The 23,294-nt window shown below is 42.8% G+C and overlaps 1 protein-coding gene across 4 annotated transcripts in view; it reads right to left on the minus strand.

Moving 5' to 3' along the window:
- The window catches only part of SNX8 (sorting nexin 8), a 1,131,155-nt gene that overhangs the window by 832,566 nt on the left and 275,295 nt on the right, over positions 1-23,294 (minus strand). For all 4 annotated transcript variants that reach the window (XM_044089560.1, XM_044089557.1, XM_044089558.1 and 1 more), the window contains one exon: positions 9,290-9,482. In XM_044089560.1, coding sequence (XP_043945495.1) covers positions 9,290-9,430 — 141 coding nt within the window. In that variant the 5' untranslated portion in view covers positions 9,431-9,482. The remainder of the gene's footprint in view (positions 1-9,289; positions 9,483-23,294) is intronic.

A 23,294-nucleotide genomic window follows, 5' to 3' on the forward strand; every position in this document is an offset into this window, starting at 1 on the left:
TTTACGGGTTGCCTAAAATACAAAAGAATCCCACTGATCAACCAATATGGCCGATAGTTTCTGGGAAACGGAGCCCATGTCCATATATATTCAGAAACAACATCACCCTGTTCTTGACAGAGTTGGGAATATATTAAAGGACACCAAAGATTTTCTTCATAAATTATATGAATGGTCTAGTACAGATTTTAGAGAAGATGTTTTATTAGTGACAATGGATGTCAGCTCACTTTTTACATTTATTCCTAACACTGGGGTTGACTACATTAGAAAGTTTCTTAGTCAGTACTCTGATTACACCAACGAGAAGACTTGCTTGATTTTTAGTCTTCTAGAGATTATTTTGGAACATAATGCTTTCATCTTTGTAGATACATTTTTTCTCCAATGCACAGGGGTAGCCATGGGCACAGTTTGTGCCAACAATTATGCCAGCATTGTTCTGGCTGAATGGGAGACCCAATATGTGCTTTGTGATAATATTTTCTCTAGATTTATTTTATACTACTGCCGTGGATGATATATTTTTTGTATGGGGCAACACACTTGAAACATTGTATGAGTTTGTACAATGCTTGAATGGCACTACGGACTTCCTTCGTTTTACCTATGAGTGTTCTGCTGAATGTACATCTTTTTTTGGATGTTACAGTGATTAAAACCTTAGGAGAGTTGGATATTAGGCTGTATAATAAGCCTTGTAAGATTAACAATATTGTGCATGCCCGTAGTATGCACCCTAGACATGTGAAATTAAGAAGTTATGTACTCACCATAATGTTCCATCTGAGTAGGTAAACTTCATTTGCCAGCAACCTATGGGTCTTAGGATCCATATCGGATCCAAGCCGGCAGTTTCCAACAGCATAGATCCAAGCTCCAAGCTCCTCCTCCTACCCATAATCCCCTGCCAACCCTACCTGACCTCAGATTGAGTTTGCCCACAGCTAGATAAGCATACAAAAATCACCCGCAAAACTATCTACATACCCTTGCCATAAGGAAGGTAACATCTCGAACATCCGAAGGTCAGGGGGTCGGTTGCTGACAAATTAAGTTTACCTACTCAGATGGAACGTTATGGTGAGTACATAACTTCTTAATCTGAAGTAGTTAACTTCATCTGTGCATCAACCTATGGGACAGTCTCCAGCTACCTAAATCTTGGGCGGTCCTCAAGGAAGGATGTTCCGGAGCACTGCAGAGCCAAAGGATGCTCTCGCTCTGGAGACAATATCCAGCTTGTAGTGATTAATGAAGGTATGAGATGAAGCCCATGTTGCTGCTGAGCAGATATCATCCAACGAGAGTCTAGAACGAAAGGCCGCCGAGGTAGAGACAGACCGGGTAGAGTGGGCATGAACTCCTAGAGGTGCGGGCCGACCAGTACTTTCATATGCCAACAGAATACACTGAGAAATCCATCTGGACAGTGTAACTTTGGAAACAGCCTTTCCTAAGTTAAATTTGGCAAAGGAAATGAAAAGCTGATCTGATTGCCTATGACCAGCTGTTCTGTGTAAATAAAAGTGCAGTTGTCTGTGTAGATCCAACAGATGTAACTTATGTTCCCCTTTGTTTTGATAGTTGGGAAAAAAAACTGGTAGGTTAATGGACTGATCGATTCGGATGCAATTTTTGGAAGAAAGGCAGGATTGGTCCTGAGGTAGACTCTGTCTTTGTGGAAGGACAAATAAGGTGGTTTTGCACAAAGGGCTTGAATTTTGGAAACCCTTCGAGCTGAGGTGATAGCTACAAGAAAGGCAGTTTTCCATGATAAAAATTTTAGATCTACTGAAGCTCCATGTTCAAAGCGAAGGGCTGTAAGTGCCTGCAATACCAAAGTTAAGTCCCAAGGAGGGACTGCTTCCTTCACCAGGGGTCTGAGTAAGAAGGTACCCTTCAGAAAGGCCTTGCATAATTGGAGGAGATCAACGGTCCAAGGTTGCTTCCTATGTGATAGTGAGAGATAGCCGCCAACTGAACCTTGACTGTAGAGGAGCTGGCGCCCTGATGGAAGAGTCCTGATAGGAAATCTAACACCGCAGGCAACGTAGCTGTGAAAGGATCTAGATCTCTGTGCTCCGCCCAAAGAGAAAAACATTTCCATTTGCTATCATAGACCTTTCTGATGGATGGCTTATGCGCCGCCACCAGAATAGCTTTGACCTGGGAAAAGATACCGGGAGTCCTAGCTAACCTTGGAACTGGATCAACCAAGCCGTGAGCTTGAGGTTGTCCAGATTCGGGGTTGGAAGTTCCAATGGATGGGTTATGAGATCCAGAATGGGATCCAGAATCCAGGGAGGATTCACTACGTGAGACCAAAGATAAGGGAACCAAGCCTGGCGAGGCCAGAATGGGGCAATGAGGATTATCTTGTTCTGCAACCGACTGGCTTTCTGTAGTAACTTCAACATCAGCGGAAGAGGAGGATAAGCATAAACAAGACCGGAGGGGCCAAGCATGCACCAGAGCGTCTCGTGGGGATTCCCCGGGTGGGGGAATTAGAGTGAAGTAGTCGTTACATTTCGCATTTGAAGGAGAGGCGAAAAGATCGCAACAAGGTTGACCCCAAGTGGAGAATATCTACTTCGCTACTTTTGGGTTCAGAGACCACTCGTACGGCGAGAGGATGGTGCAACTCAACTTGTCTGCTAAAATGTTGGACCGTCCCGGAATGTGGGTCGCTATGAGAAAGCGGTTGGTGGAAATCGCCCATTCCCACACTCTCATGCCCTCTCTACAAAGGGGATAAGACCTGGTTCCTCCCTGTTGGTGTACCAGACTACTGCCATATTGTCCGTCTGGACTGCAATCATTCCTATGGGAAGAAGGCTCTGTAGTGCTTGCAACGCCAAAAGCACCACCCTCATCTCTAGGACATTTATATGCAGAGAGGTCGCCATGCTGTTCCACGTGCCTTGGACTGTCCTGCCCACACAATGCCCCCCCACCCGAGGAGAGAGGCGTCTGTGGTCACCGTGGTTAGGCGAGGGGACATAGAAAAGGGGTGCCCCTTCTGGCGGTCCGGGGACTGGAGCCACCATAAGAGGGCCTACTTGCAAACCCTGCTGAGGGGAATAGGGTGGTACAGGGGGAACCGCAGAAAAGACCATTGAACTTTGAGAGCCCATTGCAGGACTCATGTTCAGACGTGCCATCGGCAATAGGTTGATGGTGGCCGCCATCGAACCCAAAGCACTCAGGACCAATTCCGCCAGGGGTGCCTGGGGTAGGAGGATGGCCTGCACATGGAGTCTTAAGGTCCGCACTCTGTCTGGAGTTAAGGGGGCTAGACGCTTGTTTGTGTCTAACCTTGCTCCGATGAAGTCTATGGTTTGAGTTGTAGAAAGGGAAGATTTCTCTATGTTGATAGTGATCCCCAGCCGGGCCGCTAGGTGAAGAAAGGAGTTTCTGGCTGCGCAGAGTAGATGCCTTGTGGGGGCGGTCAGGAGCCAGTCGTCCAGGTATGGGAAAACCCGAATGCCCTGCAGTCGCAGGTGGGCCACTATCACAGACAGTACTTCAGTGAACACCCTGGGGCTGTGGTGAGACCAAAGGGAAGGGCCCTGAATTGGTAATGGCTGGCCCCTAGCCTGAAGTGGAGAAACCTCCTGGATCATCTGTCCATCAGAATGTGGTAGTACGCATCCTTGAGGTCTATAGAGCACATCCAGTCGATCTCCCACAGGAGGGGGAGAATGGATTGAAGAGTGACCATCCGGAACTTTTCCTTGGTTACTGACAGGTTCAAGAGGAATAGGTAGAGGATCGGTCTGAAGTCCCCTATCTTTTTTGGTACCAAGAAGAACCTGGAGTAAAAGCCTGATCCGTACTGGTCTGGGGAGACGTGCTGGATGGCTTTTTCTAGCAGCCGCTAGATTTCCGCAGCTGCGGCCTCCCTCTGCTCGGGTGGGACGTCGGGGAGGTGTCTGGGATTGCGAGGGAAATGAGAGAAAGGGATCTGGCAACCTCTGGATATGATGCAAAGCACCCAGCGGTCGGTTGTGATGGACTCCCAAGCTGCTAGGTGCCTCGAGAAGTACCCGCTGACTGCCTCCAGAGTGCAGCAGTCTGATAACCCTTCAGGGCTGTTGCGTGGGCCGGTCAGAGAACGGTTCTCTGGACCCAAAGTTCCTCGGGCCCCCTCTGCCTCTAGGGTGGCCCCCTCTGCCTCTAGGGCGGCATCCACCCTGTCCTCCTCTGCCACTGAAGGACTGGGGGTCTGGAGCGAAATGGAGCTGTTGCGACTTCTGGAACCACATCTTCTGTCCCTTTTGGTTCTTGGAAAAGGACCTCTGGGGAGCAGAGAAGCAGACTCCGATGGCAAACAACATCTTCCCTTCCTTCTCACTCTGGACCAAGGTATCGCGTACGGTTTTGCCAAAAAGGGCAGAACCATCGAAAGGGGCATTAGCAAAAGACGCCTTAAAGGGTTCCGCAAAATCACAGTGGCGGAGCCAGGCCTGTCGCCTCATAACGACGCCCCCTCCGCTAGCTCTAGCGGCCCCTTCCGTGGAGTGGGACAGTAGCCGTATAGAGGGGTTCGAAATAGTCCTAAGAGTGGCCATTCGGGAAGAGTACAACTGTTTGTCCTCCACCGACATGGACTCTGGGGGTGACGCGGCGTACTCTTTGATAAGGTCTTGCTGCAGTCGTATGACATGTGCCATGTAGTTCAGTGACCTCACTGAGAAGGCAGCTGAACTAAAAACCCACTTCCCTAACCGATCCATCGACCGAGACTCCTTGTCTGGAGGATGGACCAAGGGACTCTCATGGGCTAATTCCCTTTTAGTGGCTGCCGCCAGCAACATGGCATCTACAGGGGTTCCATTACTCCAGTGTGATCTGTCGAATGGTGGACTAAGTATTTTGTCAGGTCTTTTTGGGACTGGCTCCACAGTGTCCGGCTGCTTCCACGCCCTGGTAGTGATCAGATCTACCAGGAGGTCAGCAGGAGGGGACACCCAAGAGGTAGATGGGGCTGCTTCAAACGGCTCCAGGAACACAGATTCATCTGAGGTAGGCTTTGGGGCAGACCACCCCCCCCAATCCTGAGCATCTTCATGATGTCTCCAAATGAGACATCCTCGGGGGGTGATCTTGGGGAACCTTCCCCTTCCTCCAAATCTGTCTCCGCGGTCAAGGACTCAGGGGAGTCCAAGTGCCTTCTCTTGCACTTGTGAGGAATCTCCTTGGGGGGGGGGGTTGTCCAAGGAGACCTTACCAGCAACGTCATGTTCCAATGTAACGACCTGGGACATCGGAGCAGGCTGTCCCTGGGACTGGCTGACGGAAGTCAGACCCATCTTGAGATGGGGTGCAGGGTGGAACCGTAGCCAAGGCCGGGGGTCTGGAATCTCTCGACAGAACCCTCTCCACTATCGAAAAGCAGACCCTCCCTCGGATCGGGGCCGGAGCAAACAGTCGGATCCGAAGGTCCAGTATGCTTCGACCTGGGTGGAGCCAAAGGCACACAGACCCTCAGATCCAAAGCTCAGCTCTCGGCTCAGAGTTTGGATCAGAAGAAAAGGTACCAGACAGACTCAAGGGCATTGTCGGCGCCGAAGTACCTGATACTGTCGGCGCCGACGCTACCTGGCTCCGAAAACTCCGAACCCGGGAAGCGGGTTGGAGAAGGAGCAATTGGGGCAAAAAAAGGGGTCGAGCTCCCCCCCCCCCGGAGGGGGAAGGCAGGAGCACTCCCATCTGCAGCTGGGCCTGGAGGAATCTTCTCATCATCCGGTCCAAGTCTGCATCCGTCAGGCTTCGGGTGGATCTGGATGAGACCACCGAGGCGGGATGGGAGTGCCGCCTCAATGACCTTGATGGGGGCCGGGCCTCCTCCTCCTCCGGTCCCGGTGAAAAATAAGGAGACCAGAGCCGAGGGGTGGAAGGCTCGGAAGTCCTGGAGGGAGAAGAATGCTTAACCGGCGGGGCCGATGAAAAGGCCTCTGCCCACCGCTTGTGGTGTTTCTCCTTCCGCTTCTCTTTCCTGGATGCCCTATCCTCCTGGCCCGAAGCGGGAGGTTGAGTCCTGGCCAGTGGAAGGGAGGCAAGAGTGGCAGGAGCCACCGTGGGACCGGAGGCTGAAGCAGAGACCAGGGGTAGCAGTCCTGCCAGAACCAGCTTAGTCCTCTGGTCCTTAAGTGCCCTGGGGTTGAACGCCGCACATATGGGAGCAACCTGACAACAGGTGTCCAACCCCAAGGCACAACACGCACCGAGTGTGGCCATCCACCGGGGATAGCTTATGGCCACACTCGGTACACTTGGAGAAAACAGCTTTTGGGGCCTCCGACATACTGAAAGAAAACACACGCTAAGCCCCAACACACAGCACACTCCCTAACGCACTAACGAGGGTGGGGAAGGAAAACTATGAAGAAGATTAACAGACTGGTAAAAGGAAACCAATGAGGGACCTGTACACAACACACGCACAATAAATTTACAAAAAAAAAAAAAAGGAGAGAAAAATGGTAAAATTTTCTCACAAAAAGACGCTAAAGCCTGGAACTCTGTGATCGAGCTGCTGGATGAAACCGCGGCAAACTAGATCTGAGGTCAGGTAGGGTTGGCAGGGGATTATGGGTAGGGGGAGGAGCTTGGAGCTCGGATCTATGCTGTTGGAAACTGCCAGCTCGGATCCGATATGGATCCGAAGACCCATAGGTTGATGCACAAATGAAGTTAACTACTTCAGATGTAATGTTTTAAGGGGGCAATTTTTTAGGGCAGCACGCCTCCACACAAGAGATAGTGACATGTATGAGTCATTTGATGACCTGACTTCTAACTTTTTAGATACAGGCTATAGTAATATTGAGATTACTATGGCACAGAATGACACTATCTTGTTGAGGGATACTCATACCAGACCGTTTGAGAACCAGGCTAATCATGGTAATGTTAGTCAACTTATCCTGTACGGATGAGTCTTATCTATTCAAATGACACCAGTTTTGTTTGTGATATGGTCAAGAAACATTGGAGAGCACGGATGTCGGATAACAAATGTAAGGAATTACTAGGTGCTATGCCTTCTTTTTGTTTTAAGAATAGTCAGTCCTTAAAGAAAATGTTGTGCTATAAATCTTTAGCATGAACAAATAGTGATATCAATGTGTGCAAGGTAGGTACTTATCCTTGCCATGACTGTAATGTATGTAGGTATATCAGAACAGACGACCAGTTCAAGCAACCAGATACTAAACGCGTTTTTAATATTAATCTCTATGCTAACTGTGGCAGTAGTAATCTAGTGTACTGTGCTTCTTGTGAAATTTGCAAAGCTTTTTACATCAGCAAAACAAACTGATGTTTAAGAGACCGCATTAGAGAGCATTTGTACAGTATAAATAAATGTGATGAGAAGAATGCTCTTTTTAAACATGTTAAATATGCAGGAAATGATCACTGGTTTAAGTTCACGGTTTTTGAAATCTATAAGCCTGGATTAAGAGGGGGTGATGTCAGGACCCATACTGAATGTCTTGAGATAAAGTGGATGACTATTTTAACAAGCAACGAATGGCAAAGTTAAATGACTTTATTCCTATTAAGCCTGTTACTCAAGTCACGTGACCTGAAACAGTGTATATATAAGGATGATCAGTATGTTTTAAGTTAGAGCTGATGAAGTACCTAGTTTGGTATGAAAGTGCTTATCTTTTGTTAATTTTCTGTGTTATTTTGTATTAAAACAGTTTTTTACGCTACCTCTGCCTATCAGTTTAATTTTATTTTGTATAATTAGGATATAACCAAAGTACAAATACTAATTTAATTTGCTTTGTGTTGCTATCTGCTAAATTGCAGCATTGATGCTTTCTCTCTCTCTCTGTCTACAGAGTAGACTTCTTGCTAAACAATAGAGGAGCTACAGCCATCTCCAGTGCTGAGCTTGATTAGCAGATCGGGTGCTTGACAAAGCCAGCAGAGATGATAGGGGTGGCCATATTAAAGGGAGCAGATGCACAATTTATGCTTAGCAGGAATGAGGGCAAAAATCACCTAGGAAAAAAATTTGGGGGAACTAAGCCTCTTCTGTGCTTTCGTGCTTGAAATTTGACTTACAGGTGTACCACCTCATGGAATGCCTAACTTCTTCGAAAGTTGCACTAAATATGTGCAGGAAAAAAGGGCATTTTTTTGCAAAATTTTTCACCATTATATATCTTGATGAAATACTTAATTTCTCCATATTTTTGTTCTAAGTAAGCCTCTGCTTTACACTTCTTTATGTTTCTATATTAGCACAAGGAGAATGTAAAGACATACTATTAAAGTATAAGGTGTGGAATGTTTAGTCTTTTTACTCATACTATGTTAAAATTTTGTAATTGAGTATTAATCATCTAACAGACTTATTAGATGATCAGTACCATGATTAATTACAAAGTGTAATGTAATACAAATAACAGCTATAAAACACCATCCAAAATACTCTAATATGGTACTATCCCTGCAGTTTTCCATGTGTTAGCATAAGAACTTGCAGAAGCACATGGCTGACTTTTAAAAGAAGATGCACAAAGAAAGCATTTGCTTAAAATACAAGCATTTAACAAAATGGCTATACTTTTCTTGGGCTAGAATTGTGTAAAATAATTACCAGGGATGCTACCACAGAAAGTAAGGATACAGTCCTGGATTATTTTTCTAAACCACCACCTCCCAAGCACTTAACAGTTTCTCTTTTTCTCTCCTAGCAATCAACTTCTGCACTTCCTCCAATAACACCTTTACATCTCCTATCCTCTAGTATTAAGACCTTAGCTGTCTCCACTCCACACCAAACATTTGGAACCACCTTCAGAACCAGTTTTGACCCACGTCATCATCCTTAAAGAAAAGGGAAACTGTGACTAAAAACAAGTCATCAATCATGGTGAAACCTCACTTTACTTTTTATTTATGCTTCTACTCACCATTAAGTGCCGTATTTTTTTTTAATTTAACCTGTAAATGGCAATGCATTTTCATAGGTCTCAAAAATGATAAAACAGAATGCAGAACGTGGATCATTGCCCAGTACAAGCAACTGTTGTCATGTAGTAAATATTGGGTGATCTTCCAACTATTTCCTATATTGAAGTGCCTTGTTTTATTTCTAATGTAATCATAATCACTTCTAGGCTGTGACTGGAAATAACTGAGTAAATAAAATAAATGTCTCCTTAAAGTCCTGAATGGGACAGACCGAGCAGAGTTAGAGAGTACCACTTTTCACTACTTCATCAAATTTAACAAGCTTAAGAAGGTAAAGGATTTATTTTACCTGGCTGGAAACCTCATACTCCACATGCTTGAGAAACAGACCTTTTTTCTCTGGAATGAGCTCCACTTTTACAGTGTCCATTTCAAGGAGATCCTGTAGAGTGTGTGCTAGAAGCAGTGGGTTTCCAGATGTAGACTGCATTTGCGTAGACAGAAGTTCACTCAAATCTTCTACCAATAATCCTGAGCACAGTCTGTGAAAAGAAGCAATGCATAAAACTAGATTAAACTCCTCAGCAGTTTGCTTTTCAATGTTATAATCAAAAAACGTTACCAGCAAGGTTGTTTTCTTGTGCCCTATATTAAGTCTGAAAACATGCACTGACATTTGTTGTATTAACATTTCTATTTATACTAGAGACTTAGATTACTGCTACAATGAAGACCAAACGTTCACCAACATTCCATATGATGTTGGCTCTGCTGGTGTAGAAGGTGAAGTCATAAGTCTGACGCTAGTGACAAGTATTCAAGGAACTGTACTATCACAGCTTACATTGAGTGGGTATAAAGTAACTATTAGCCTGTTCTTCCATCGTTATGAAAACAGTGTAAATATCAACCCCTGTTCAACTCATAAATGGGGACCACAGGGCTAACAAGGGGAGACCATCATAACTAGGTATACTCTTGACAGGTCATCTACCCTGCATATGTGGGGCAGTCCAAATTTCAGCAGTTTGAATCACCATACAAATTCAAGTGCATTACTTAAGAAGACGTTAAAAAATATGGTATATTGAACACGACCGCACCAACACTCCACCATCCAGTCCCCACAGGCTGAGCATCTCCAAGTGAACTTGGAAGTATGGGGACTTGGAGCAGAGGCACAAAGGGTAACCAGAATGAACTACAAACGATAAGAAATGAAGGACAAAGAAATTTTAAAAAACTTCAACTCTTCTGAAATGAAGTCTGAACTCATGTCTATAAATAGCTATACTGTAATAGGTACAGTGTTAGAAAATAAATGGCAAGCTGGATGCCAGACAGATGGTCAAATGATATGTCTAGCCTGATACTTATTCTGGCTGAGGGAGTGAAAGAATCCCAGTTCTCACTGCATAACCATCCCAGCAGGAGAATGACGGAACTGTATCACAAAAAAGGCACAGATTGTATATAAATTCACTTATGAAGCATGCTTCTGGACCTTAAGACAACTGTGGCCACAGCTTAGCCAAAATTAACAAACATATATGTTCACATAGATGAACAAATACCTACAAAGTAGGCAACACTAGAACAAGTTGTGCTTAACTTGTATGATTTGGCTTAATTATTTCCATGAGTTTATTGAAAGAGACAATCTGAGCTATGTTTACTGATACAGTCCACTGGTTGTTGAGGCTGATTTTCAGAGGAGGCACAAGGTGGACAGCACTGCATTTCAATACTTGTCATTTTACAACAATGCTATCCTAAACAATCTATGCTGATAAAATAACTATGCCAAAATTATCTATAAAACTATACGCATATTCCCCACCATCACGCTCCAGTTTTTAGCTAAATCTACTTAAAAAAAAAATCTATTTTTTTTTTTTTTTTTTTTTTTAGATTTGAGCCCACAACTCAACCATGTGCATTTAAAAAATTTCTCCAGGAAATGAGAATGCCATTATTTTTGGAGGTTCACTAAGATTATCTCTAAAAAGACTTGAATCTATGTGCAGGTTTCTTTTAATGTGATTTTCACCATAAACAACCAGATTTTTTTCTAATACATAATTTTATAAATGAGGTGCTCCTGCAAAAGATACCCAGTTAAATGTTTTCAGTGTTTAGAAATTAAAACAATGGAACAAAATAAATGTGCTATAATATACATGGAGGGGTGGTGTCCTATAATTTGTATTCCTAAATTGTGCACAGCCACTGTTAATGGGAAACAGCCATGATAAAAGGCATAGTAATCCAGAAAATGGCCAGTTCTATACCTGTCAAATCTGTCAATTTCTTTTTAGATGCAACCCGTCTGACTTCCGATAACTGAGTCAATACCTTATCTATGAAACACACATCTGGCGCATCATGCTGCCTGCTCAGTGATTGCTAATACATCCATCAATTTTTAATGTGATGGCAGTGTAACCTCCTCCACTAAGGGCATTGGTCAACTGTGACAAGGCAAAGAAAGCATTCTCTCAGTGCATATTGTCGAAGGAGGAATATGGATGTATGACATGCACTAGAATCTATACAGCCTCTCTAGTCTACATCGGTCATATATCCATCCATAAACACACAAATAGAAATATATACCGACGAGGTTGAAACAAGAAATACTGTGGGGGGAAAGTACAGTTTCATAAGTCCTAATTACCTGTAACAGTAGATATTTGAATCCTAACTGCCTCAGTGGCATTGTTTTATTATCTATCTGCAAATGTAACCCCCTATTGATCAGCTTTAAAAAGCTCAGTCTCCCATCCCTTTCTCTTCCTGTGACAGAGAATTGGCTGAGCACATCCTGAGAGAAGCCTTCAGTTGTCACAGAGTGAGTGTTCAAGCTTTTTCACTTCAACAAAGATGGAGAAAAATGTTCTTGAAGCCAGAATTATCCAGCAAGAGTACATTCACAGTCAATCACAATATCATATAAAAGTCAAATACAACACCTGACTCACAGAGGTTGAAACCCATCTCAACTATGCACTGTCTGGGGATGCTGGGTGAGTGCTGCTACTGATGCAGTGAGGAATTTGAAATTCCACTGTTACAGGTAAATAGGACTTGCACAACTGCACTATGTTCAATATTTCCACTGCCTCAATGGCATTTTGGGCAGATTCCAAAAGCTTACCTTTCCCTGGGAAGTGGAAGAATTAGGATCCAGGAGCCCCTTGAGAATGGTCTCAGCAAAGCCTGCTCTGGACTTTGAAAAGGAATCCAGTTTGCAGTGCTTTGTGAAGGTATAAAATAGAGGATGTGGTTGCTGCTTCTAGAATACTTCGACTCCACCCTTTTCTACTACATGAAGTAAGAGGTTTAGGCCCTAGTCAAGTGAGTCTCAACCTTGACTGGATGAGATTTATCATGCTGGGAATAACAGAAACAATAACAAAAGACCACCATGATGCAGTAGTCTCCTTAGACACACGCTGACCTTTCTTAGTCCCCGTGTAGGAGACAAACAGTTGCTCAGCATTTCTAAAGTGCTTTGTTCTGCCATGGTAGTGCCTGAGCTGCTGGTGCACTTTCAAGGTGTGCAGAATATTTTCTCCCTTGTTTTGTGAATCAGGATAGAACACTGGAAGATTGATGGCTTGATTTAACGTAAATTCGGAAACAACTTTAGACATGAATAATGCATTACTACATAATACAATCCTATCCTTGTGAAAGATCAGAAAAGGTTGGCCCACCATGAGCGTTTCCACACAGAGACTTGCCTGGAGAGAGCACTGGGAGCTGAGCCTTAGACATGCCTGAATAAAAAACTATTTTCCTCTAGATAAGTGAGGAAAGAGAGTACAAGAGCTGTTTTTCTCTAAGCAAGTGAGAAAAGTAAGTACAAAAATGGTTTTCCTCTAGGTAATGAGGAAGGTTGAGTGCTATAGTAATTAGTAACTTATTTAGTGCTTACACGTTCTGAACAAGGGCTGAGCATGAATAAGCAAATTTAAGTGCTAAAACTAAGAATCTGTATCTGCACTAGACAAGTTACAAGACAGAAATAAGTGCAAATACAGGCTTTCACATCAGAAAGTTGAGAGAGATGGAAGAGATTACCCAAACGGCCAATAACTACAATTTCTGGGCCAGAACCACTCCTTATATTCAAGAAATAAGAAAAACAGTCTTCCAAGAAATGAACCATAAATTAGTCTAAGAGGCAGGTTCAAGGTTAAAGTTGAGATCCTAGAGAGGAGGAATTTGCTTTTGAGAGGGTCTCATGTGCACACTCCTTTCCCAAACTGTTTGACTACATAAAGAGATGAAAGAGGGGGCTCCATGAGCAGATGAACCAAGACAGCCACAAGATGCACTTTGATAGAAGCATGTGACAAAATCTCCAAAGTAGCTCACACAAGTACTTCAAAATCACAGAGATCAAAACCCTTTCAGGACATCTGTTATTGGATAGGCATCACCCAGTAAACCTCTTCCACTTGTACACTCAAGATTTTCTGGTTGCAGTATTTTTTGTCTCCTTAAACACCAGCTGCACATCTATATGGGATAAGTGCCTAAAAAGTAACAAAATTAGAATAATTTAGGCAGTCAGTCGCAACTGTTCTAGGTTGGGGTGTACCATTCACTCCTGATGCTGTGTATGCACATCCAGTCTATGAGGAAGTTTGCGGTAATTGCTCTTGGCAAATTCCATTAAAAATAAAACTTTGCTTAGGCCAAAAGGAAGTTACCACAATGTTCTCTGATAATTCTTTCTGATCAATGGAAAAGCTGGGAATGCATAGAGGAACATTCCCGACCATGGGAATGATAGATCATCTGTCTTGCAAGCACGTCAAACAAAATTTTTTCAGTTGTCTGTTTTGAAAGGTGTCGCACAGATCTACTTGAGGTGTTCTTCACATCTTGATCAAGTCCTGGAAGATCTCTATCACAAGACAGTGGATTAGATGAAGCCACAGACTTTTTATTTGAGCAGGCAGCTGGAGAGACAGCAGCTGGGTCAACAGTCAAATGAGGACAGAAAACTATTACATTTCTCTGAACCTTTTTATGGGCTGCTAGAATAGATTCTGGTGTCCTGCAGGCAGCTTTATAAACATCTTCCAAGGCAGGAAAGAGAGGGGGGACAGCATAGAACAGGGTATCTCATCCTCTATGAGGTGATATACTCCACCTAGCTCTGGAATAGTTCCAGACTGTTCACAAGCAAAATCACTAAAAAGAGCAATCAGAGGAAAAGTGAACACCTGTTTGAACTAAAGCTCAGGATCACCTTCTGAAGAAATAGAATGACTGGACTCTGTGTCAACTAGAAAAATCACCATTGCTCTCAGTTTCCTCATCATTCTCTGAAACAGAAAGGTCTCTAGCCAAGCTAGCACCAGAGTCATGTATGGGAAGACAACCACCATTAGCTGACTGCAAAACACTTTTAGCCAAGGAAAATACATCAGTCTTATACACAGCTGTAACCTGATTATTAGCTGTATGATGAAGCTTCTGTTTCTATTTCTTGTGAACGTCACCACTAGATAAAACATATGGGGACAGAGTATTATATCTGTAAAGGGGACACCTATCCCAGACTACTACTGCACCTAAAGTGTCGGGTTCTCCCACACCTGTGCCAGGTAATAAAACAGCCACTGAATGTGTGTGCAACTCCTGTTCCATAGCAGCCAGCAAGGCTGGCTACATTAGAAGGAGATGTGGCAAAAGGCAATTGGTCTGTAGACTGAACAGTGGCCCCCAAAAGTGTCACTAACCATACAATGAGGCACTTTTTTATTGTGAGGGGGGGGGGGGGGCAGTATCAGAGTTAGGCTCTAAGTCAGGAGAGAAACACCTGCCAGAATAAAAAACTGACAGTGCAAGACAATAAATCATAATAAACACTCATATTTTCTAGTAATAAGTATGTCACCACACAACTAAATACTGCCAAACCAGCTTTTTTGAGTAGTAAGCTGGAAAAATGGTCAATGGATTCTGTGAAGAGTCCGAGAACTTTCTTCCTTGGAAGGCAGAAAGACTGGACACTCACTTGCTAGAGAGGCTTCCCTCTTAGGTTGTACTCAGCCAATCAGCTGTCACAGTTAGAGGGAGGGAAGGCTAAGCTCTTGAAAGCTGACCAGTAGTGGGTTACCTTGGCAGATAACCCAAAATGCCACTGAGGAACGACTAACAATGACGGAGTTCCCAACTAATAAACAATCCTTTCCTCAACTGTTTTTCCCTTATAAATGAAAACTCCCATACAGCAGTTACCATTATGCTACCACTTGTACTATTAAAATGAAAAATATTTCATTACACTTTTTGTAGAGGGGTACACTCCTAATCCTCCACTTTACTGTAATCTTGACTACAAAAGTGCCTGCAACATCTGATTAGCTGTGCATTCAACTGCCTGTGACACAGCTCAGCTTACCTGACCAGCTGTTCGCTTAACCAGCTGAATGGCACCCATATGAATACACACTGATAAAAAAACTCAACTGGCCATCATTAAAAATACTATGAAAAAACAAATCAAGTATCCCTTTGTCAATTAATTTTTCCTTTATACAACAGAAACTCACATAGAGGTCTCAATCAACTGAATGGTACAATTTTGCATCTGTCTCCATGTGTGCGCATGTCCAATTCAATGAAAATGGAAAAAAAGGTTGCAGCAAAAGCTCTGTGTAAGCAATCACTGAACACTTACATTTTCAGAGAAGCTGAAATGCCTTCATGTGATCTCTAGTCTTAACTATCCAGTCAAATGTTCAAGCCAAGGATCGTTCAAACAGTGAAAAACTTTATACAGAAAATTCAAACCATTAACAATGCCTGTTACACACACAGCTGCGTTGATTGCAGAAAAATCCTTTGCAAGGTGCACAGCCCAAGTCTTTCATCCGCTCAACTACTGAGAGGTTCATAGAGAGTAAAGCACCTACTTCTTTACTTCAGCCTGCAGAATTCAGTTCAGTTACAGACCAAAACAGAATATATCTAGACAAAATTATAAATATCAATACGGTCGTCTTTGGAATAGGAGGAATGCAGTGACAATAAGTCAAGATTTCCTCACAGAAGCAGGCAACTGAGACCAGATCTTAAGCTGTTCACACCAGGGACAGACAGTTGCAGAGAGGAAAAAAAGTTGTCTTTTCGGCTTTTAGGTTAGGGATCGCCACAGCGGTACTCTGGTCCGCTAATGATTGGCAGTAGATTTATTTTTATGGTGCTGAGTTGCCAGCCCGACGCCCAACCTTCAACGAAGGCATGCCCATTCATGCATGTCATTCGAATGCCACTCGACCGCGGGGAGGACATGCAGACTCCACACAAAAAGTGACGGTTTATAATGCCTCCAACAAACAGGAAGTCAGAGAAGTATTTAGAAATATCTAAAGAAGCATTCCTAAAAGGAGCAGTTAGTAAAAAAAAGGGCTTATTTACTTGCTTCTTGTTAACAGGTTGGTCCCACTATACATGTCTTTTTTTTCAGATGTTCACCCATGTTCATCATATCTTAACAGACTCTCATGAATCTCCGTTCTAGTAATTCATTGTACAGCAGCAACTGAAGGACAAACCACAAACTTTGCAAAATACTCCAAGTTTGGACGATTACATGGGAATCAAGCTAGACACCTGGTGAGCTGTGAAAACTAAAAAGTATCAACTGCATTTAAAGAATACAATACTCTTAAAATATAACATTATTTCAACTTTATATCTAAACTGAAATTTTGCATTTGAAATTCTAAAAAATAATGAAATGTGTTTTTTTTTTTTTTTAACTTCACACCAAAAACATAAGTAAATAAAATATTTTATTATAAAATGGTATATATTTCTTTATAAAAATCTACCTCGATAAAAAGTGGGCAGTTCTAACTTTTGAATGAAGGAGATGTAATAATATATATGTTGTATCTTTCGGCTTTTCCCGGTTAGGGGTCGCCACAGCGGAACTCCGGTCCGTTAATGATTGGCAGTAGATTTTTATGTAGCGAGTTGCCAGCCCTGACGCACAACCTTCAATGAAGGTACGCCCATTCACGCATGTCTCCACACAGAAGACACTTTAGCTGAGAATTGAACAGGACGTCTTACTGAGAGGCGACAACGCTACCACAGCACCACCACCGCACATAGCCTCAATTATTTAATCCATAGGAGATCTGGAAAATTATATGCTGATTTCCAGTGCTTGCATCTGGACACTTGCCAAAATCAAGTTATTAACAACCTTGTAGTATCAAGTCTTTACATGTCTGAAACTATAACTTTACTAGAGAAAAGTATTCAACTGCAGAATATCATTCATTGGATTCAAAGTCAAATTGAGCTTAATGTCATAAATTATTTTTGTAATACTTTGTAAACTCATTTACAATAAATAATATATTTTCAAGGTCACGGTGGTGCAGCGGTTAGTGTTGCCGCCTCACAGCAAGAGGTTCTCCGGTTCAATCCTCGGCTGGGGGGCCTTCTGTGTGGAGTCTGCATGTCCTCCCTGTGGTCGGGTGGGTTTCCTCTGGGTGCTCCAGTTTCCTCCCACATCCCAAAGACATGATGTAGGTGGATTGGACACTCTAAATTGGCCCTAGGTGTGAGTGCGTGCATGTGTGTTGCTTCTGTGGAAGGTTGGGCGCCGGGCTGGCAACTCAACACTGTAAAACTCCACTGCCAATCATGAGTGGACAGGTGACCCGCTGTGGCGACCCCTAACCGGGGAAAAAGCCGGAAGAAGAAGAATACATTTTCAAGGTACAAATTTACGGTCACAAATAGGATTCATCCATTTGTAAACTTTTATATTAGTACAGGCAATTTTGCCCATATGGCTTGCTTGCCGATGTACAGAAATCTGAAAATGGTGAACTTTATAATTATATACTTAAGCGTCATTCAATATCTTTCTAGCTGTTCTAGAAAAGCCAAGTTTGTGCTGTCCATCATTTGAGCTTCACGCTGATCAACTTTAATACTTTGTATACAATGTGTTTTTGCAATTAATGCAAATGTAACTAGGCAAAAGGAAACATCCAGAGATGATCCCAGAAAAATGGCTGGGGATATCACCAGGATTTAATAAATTAAAGGTTCTAGCACCTCTAGCATGTGTCAGAGTTCACAGCATACACTTTGAGATATCTTGTAGATGTGGATTTGAAAGTATATGCTGATCTTATTTATTAGCCAGGTAAGTGATCTGGAACTAGGACCCTTTCCAACAAAGTTCAGGTCAAAAGGTATAAAAAAGCAGTATGCGTTTAAGCTCCAATCTGGGCAATCGCAAACACAGTACAGTTCTCTGAAAGCATATTTACTACAAAAGTACAAATTTGCATAGTTACACCAAAGTACATTATACTATTACTGTTTCCTCCCGCCTATCTTGTCTTTATCCCTGTTGTACTTTTAAAGAATCAGGCGGTTATCCCTTATTAAAGCTCATGTTGATCTCATATCGTTATTCTATGAAAAATCTGTACGTGCAAGAGGCACTCGTATAAAGCCAGTGTCACTAGGCACCTTCCACTACATATTTGGCCATATTTCCCCACAGAGAACTGTGAGATTGAGGCAAACTGTTAACTTAAAAGACCCCTAATACAATGACACAATAAAAAAAGATCCTGCAATTACAGCAACACACTGGAAAAAAAAAACAGTAGAATAGTAAATGGTAAAGAAGACAAATAATGAAATTAGCAGCAGCAGAGAAAAAAAACAGTAAACTAACATCAGTAAATATTCTGATGTAGTACTAATATAACAAATGAAGGAGAACAGTTGCAATATTCCCTACAACACTGCGATGACAAATCCTGCCCCTGCACTGTACGTTCAGGTGCAAACTGTAGACCATCTGGCAGCTTCTAACAAATCTTCTGCGAAAATAATCCTGAAATGTAACAAATGTTTCTGCTTCCCTCTCCAAATGTTCCCTAATTTTACTTGAAGAATTTATTACAATTTGTCATTAAAAACAGAATGTAACAGGCTAACCATTAAAACATGTCAGAGTCCATATGAAGGAAAAACATCCATCTTCACACTGTGCTGTTAGGAATGATAGAAAACAATGGTTTGGACATCATTGCAATAGTGAGTGGAAAACAGATCTACTTCTGGGAGTTCTCAGACATGTACAATCTCTTGGAAGACGCATTGATCTAATTTCCACACATAACTCAATGTTACCTTCTTGTTTGGGCAATTCATCCAAACATCCATGATTCTGCATGCCTGGAACATGGCGTGCTAAAAGATGAAGGCAGAGCTCTAAAACAAACAGTCTCAGATTTAGACTGCCTCTTTGCACAGCTGAAAACATCTGATTACTCCGAGTTTGTCAAATAGACCACATCACTGTAAAACTGTCTTCATTTGTAAATGTCCCAGATGAAAAACTAATTTGACACTGTCATTTTCAATTCTTTGAAGAAAAAAAAGAAAAAAAAAAAAAAAAAGATTTATTTTGCTGAGACTGGTTGCCCTGTACTGACAAAATTTTGAAATGGGCTCCACAGTCATAATCCCAACAGTCTGACTTCTTTTAAAAAAAATAAAGGATCAGCTCCCATAGATAACAATTACACTTGTTCTTTTCTTTATCTAGTGAGAATCTGCGATTGAAATGCCATAACGTTTTTGATCTGCTTTCACAAACTTTGGAGACACCACCACCTCCATATCTGGCATCAAGTACCAAAAGGATGCAAGAAGATGCATATAAACTATAAAGCTTTTTAGAAACAGTCTTGTTGTGGTCTCTTACTGTTGAGTAGAGTCTCTTTGGACAATCTACAATCTTTTGTGCTGTGGAGATAAAAATGTACATGCTTATGTACATCCAAAAGATGGAGCATGTATACTCCTTTGTTAGCAAAGTATGGAAAGAAAGCAGGCAAATTAATGGCTTGATTATTTGTTTCAGTGGCTAATTTAGGCAAAAAGGATGGATTGGTCTGCAAGGTAACCCTGTCTTTGTGAAAAACAAGATAAGGAGATTTGAAGACAGAGCCTGGAGTTCAGAAACTCAGAAACTCATCTTGCAAATGTAACCCCCACCAGAAAAGCTGTTTTCCACAATAAAACTTTTAAATCAGATTTAGCTGATGATTCAAAGGGTTTTTGAGTTAACCCTTGCATCATGACTGTCAAATCCATGGGGGGGGGGGGGTCCTTCATTGGAGGCCTAAGCAAGAAAGCACCTTTTACAAAAACTTGAACAACTTTAAAGAAACTAATGAGGAAACATTTTCTCCAGAGTGAAAATTAGATATGGCTGCCAAATGTACTTTGACATAAAAATAAACTTGCTCCTTCTTGAATAGAAGCTAAATATTCTAGGACCACAGAGTTATCAGCAGTAATGGGTCCCAATTCCCTATGTACAGCCGAAACAGAGAATCTTTTCCATTTACTTCTGTAAATCTTCCTTGTAGAGGCCTTATGGGAAGACAGAAGTATCTGTCAGACTGGGGAAGAAAGCCTGGGCTGTCCAACTATCAGTGGAAATGGAGAAACCACGTGATCAACTTGAGGCCTGGAATGCCCAGATGAACCATCCTGGAGGGGTAAGAAAGCAGGCCTGGACTGGGGTCCAGTATCCATGGTGGATAACGAAAGTGAGACCAAGGAAAAGGGAACCATATCAGACGAGGGCAAATGGGGGAAATGAGGATAACCGTACTCTTCAGCCAATATGCCTTCTGTAAGGATTTGGGAATTAATGGTATCAGAAAGATAAGCATAAAGACGGACAAATGTGGACTACAGCATCTCTTGGCGACTCTCCTGGAGGGGGGGGGTGATTATGATAAAGAACATGTTTCACTTGTTGTGGGGAGATGTTAAGAGGTCACAGTAAGCTTGGGCCCGATGAAGAAAAATTCTCTCAACCACTGACTTGAGGCATTAGAATGGACCTGTTGAGTTTGTCCACTAGAATGTTGTATTTCCCTGGTATGTGCATTGCCATAAAAAGCAGCTGGAAGAGATTGCTCACACTCTCATTGCCTCTCAAAACGGGGCAAGACTAGGTCTCTCCACCCCCTACCCCCCGGTTATTCATGTACCAAACTACAGACATGTTTGTCTGTACTGCAATCATTCCCAATGGAACTCTAGCAGGCCCACTCTCATCTCTAGGTCACCGATATGATGGTCTCTTCTGGGGACCATGTGCTTGGACCATCCATCCTAAGAAATTACCCCCCCCCCAAAGTTAAGGAGTCTGTGGTTACCGTGCTACTAGGAGTAGAAGTACAAGACTGTGGTCTCGGAAAACATCATCCGACTGTATCTACCAGTGTAGACCGTCTTTGCTTACTTGAATGAGTTTTGATCGGGAAGGGCAAGGGATGATGAAGAACTGACCACTGAACAACTACGGTTCATTGAACATGTGCATATAAAACTGGTCCACAGGAAAGTGCAGTTGTGTACACTTACCATAAATGTAGATGTTTGGGTGTATTCACTGTTGCAGTCATCACATTTGGGTTATCCCTGCCAGGGTAGCCCTCGGCCAGCCCGAATAACAGAGAGTTAGTATTTCTGCGTCGGTTGCTGTCGCTTGAGGACTGACATCAGGTCATCAGTAGTATAAAGTAAGGCAGCCAACGCCATTGCATCACTTGTTTTTGCCCTAACCTGTCAGGAGCCCCCAAAGTAGGAAGCCAGGTTCTGGTGGAAGAACCCCACCAGTGGAAAATAAATATAAATTTGTCCCTTGTAAGGAAAGGGGAACAACAAAGGAGAATGGTAATAAAAGAGAAAGAGAATAAAGGGGGGTGAAGGGAGGGAAACCAGGACTGCAACAGTGAATACACTCAAACATCTACATTTATGGTAAGTGTACACAACTGTACTATGTTCTTCATGTTTCACTGTTGCAGTTATCACATTTGGGTAGATTCCCAAAGCTGAGGAAATGGGTGGAGGCAGTCAAGGAAACTAGGGGCTGGCTAGGATGCCCTGCAAGACTGCAGAGGCAAACCCTGCCCTGGATTTGGAGAACAGAGGCAGATGGTAATGCTTGGTAAAAGTGTGAACAAATGTCCAGGTGGCAGCCTCCAGGATGTCCCTGGTGGGGACTCCTCTGAGGAAAGCTGCAGATGTGGATGCTGTTCTGCTGGACTGTGTCCTGACTCCCTTGGGGGAGGATTTCCATGCTGTTTGTAGCAGAAATTGATGCAGTGTGCTATCCATTTGGAAATGGTTTGCTTGGAGATGGATTTGCTTTCTGCCCCTGTAGCAAAGCTAACCAGCAATTGATTAGACTTTCTGAAGGATTTAGTCCTGTCCAGATAGAACCTGAGCTGTCTGTGCACATCTAGAGAGTGAAGAATCCTTTCCCCCTTGTTCTGGGGAGATTAGGAAAGAAGGTGGGCAAATGAATAGATTGGTTGAGAGCCACACTGGACACCACCTTGGGCATGAAGGATGGGTTAGTTATGAGGGATTCCCTGTCTGCATAGAAGCTGATCTCTCCTAACACCTTTTCTATCTACTGACTAACTATGTTGATTCATTTATTAATCAGGTAGGTGGTCTGGTCTATCAGAGAGGTCCATTTGGATGATACAGGATTAAGTAGAGAAGACATGCCAGTGCAATTTGATGGCGTGAATGCAAATTTGTGTGCATAGGTTAATTGTAAATATGTAAGATAATGAGGGAGATTAGCCAGTTTAGTAGTAGTAATGAGGCACAGTGATGAGATGAATATTTTGCACTGTTTACAAATTTAGCAATTTTATTGTAGCACAAGTCAAATTTAGATTTAAGAGAGGACTGGACATTGGTAAGAAGAGGGGCACCATACAGAAGAGATGGTAGCAAAAAGTAAGAGGCTAGGGATAGTTTTGCAGAGTGGTTGAGAAAGAATTTGTGTCTATAGAGCATGCCTAATTTTTGAAGAGTTTTTTTGATATTGCTGGGAATATGCAGGTCAAATGTTAGGTTTTCATCTATGATGACACCTAGAAGTTTAGTGTTCAGATCAACCTCAACGATAGTGTTATCTTGAGAATGAAGAGTAAATTCATCCTTGATTAGGAAAGTGTTTTTAGAGGTAAATAACACAAGTTTTGTTTTTTGGGGTTTGGGGCAACATGATTATTGGTCATCCATGTTTCGGTAGTGAGGGCACTTCGGGTGAGTTGCTGTAGTTCAGATGTACAACTGGCAGTAAAGAGGATGGTGGAGTCATCTGCATACTGGATGACAGTACCTTGACTAAGAGTGGTGTGGAAGTTGTTGATAAAATGCTGAACAAAAGGGGCCCTAGTATTGATCCTTAGGGAACACCTGTGGTTGTGTTAAGGAATGTGGGGAAGAAGTGCTGC

This window comes from Protopterus annectens, chromosome 12.part0 (genome assembly GCF_019279795.1).
Source record: "Protopterus annectens isolate FY-2018-M chromosome 12.part0, PAN1.0, whole genome shotgun sequence".
NCBI classification, from domain to species: Eukaryota; Metazoa; Chordata; order Ceratodontiformes; family Protopteridae; genus Protopterus; species Protopterus annectens.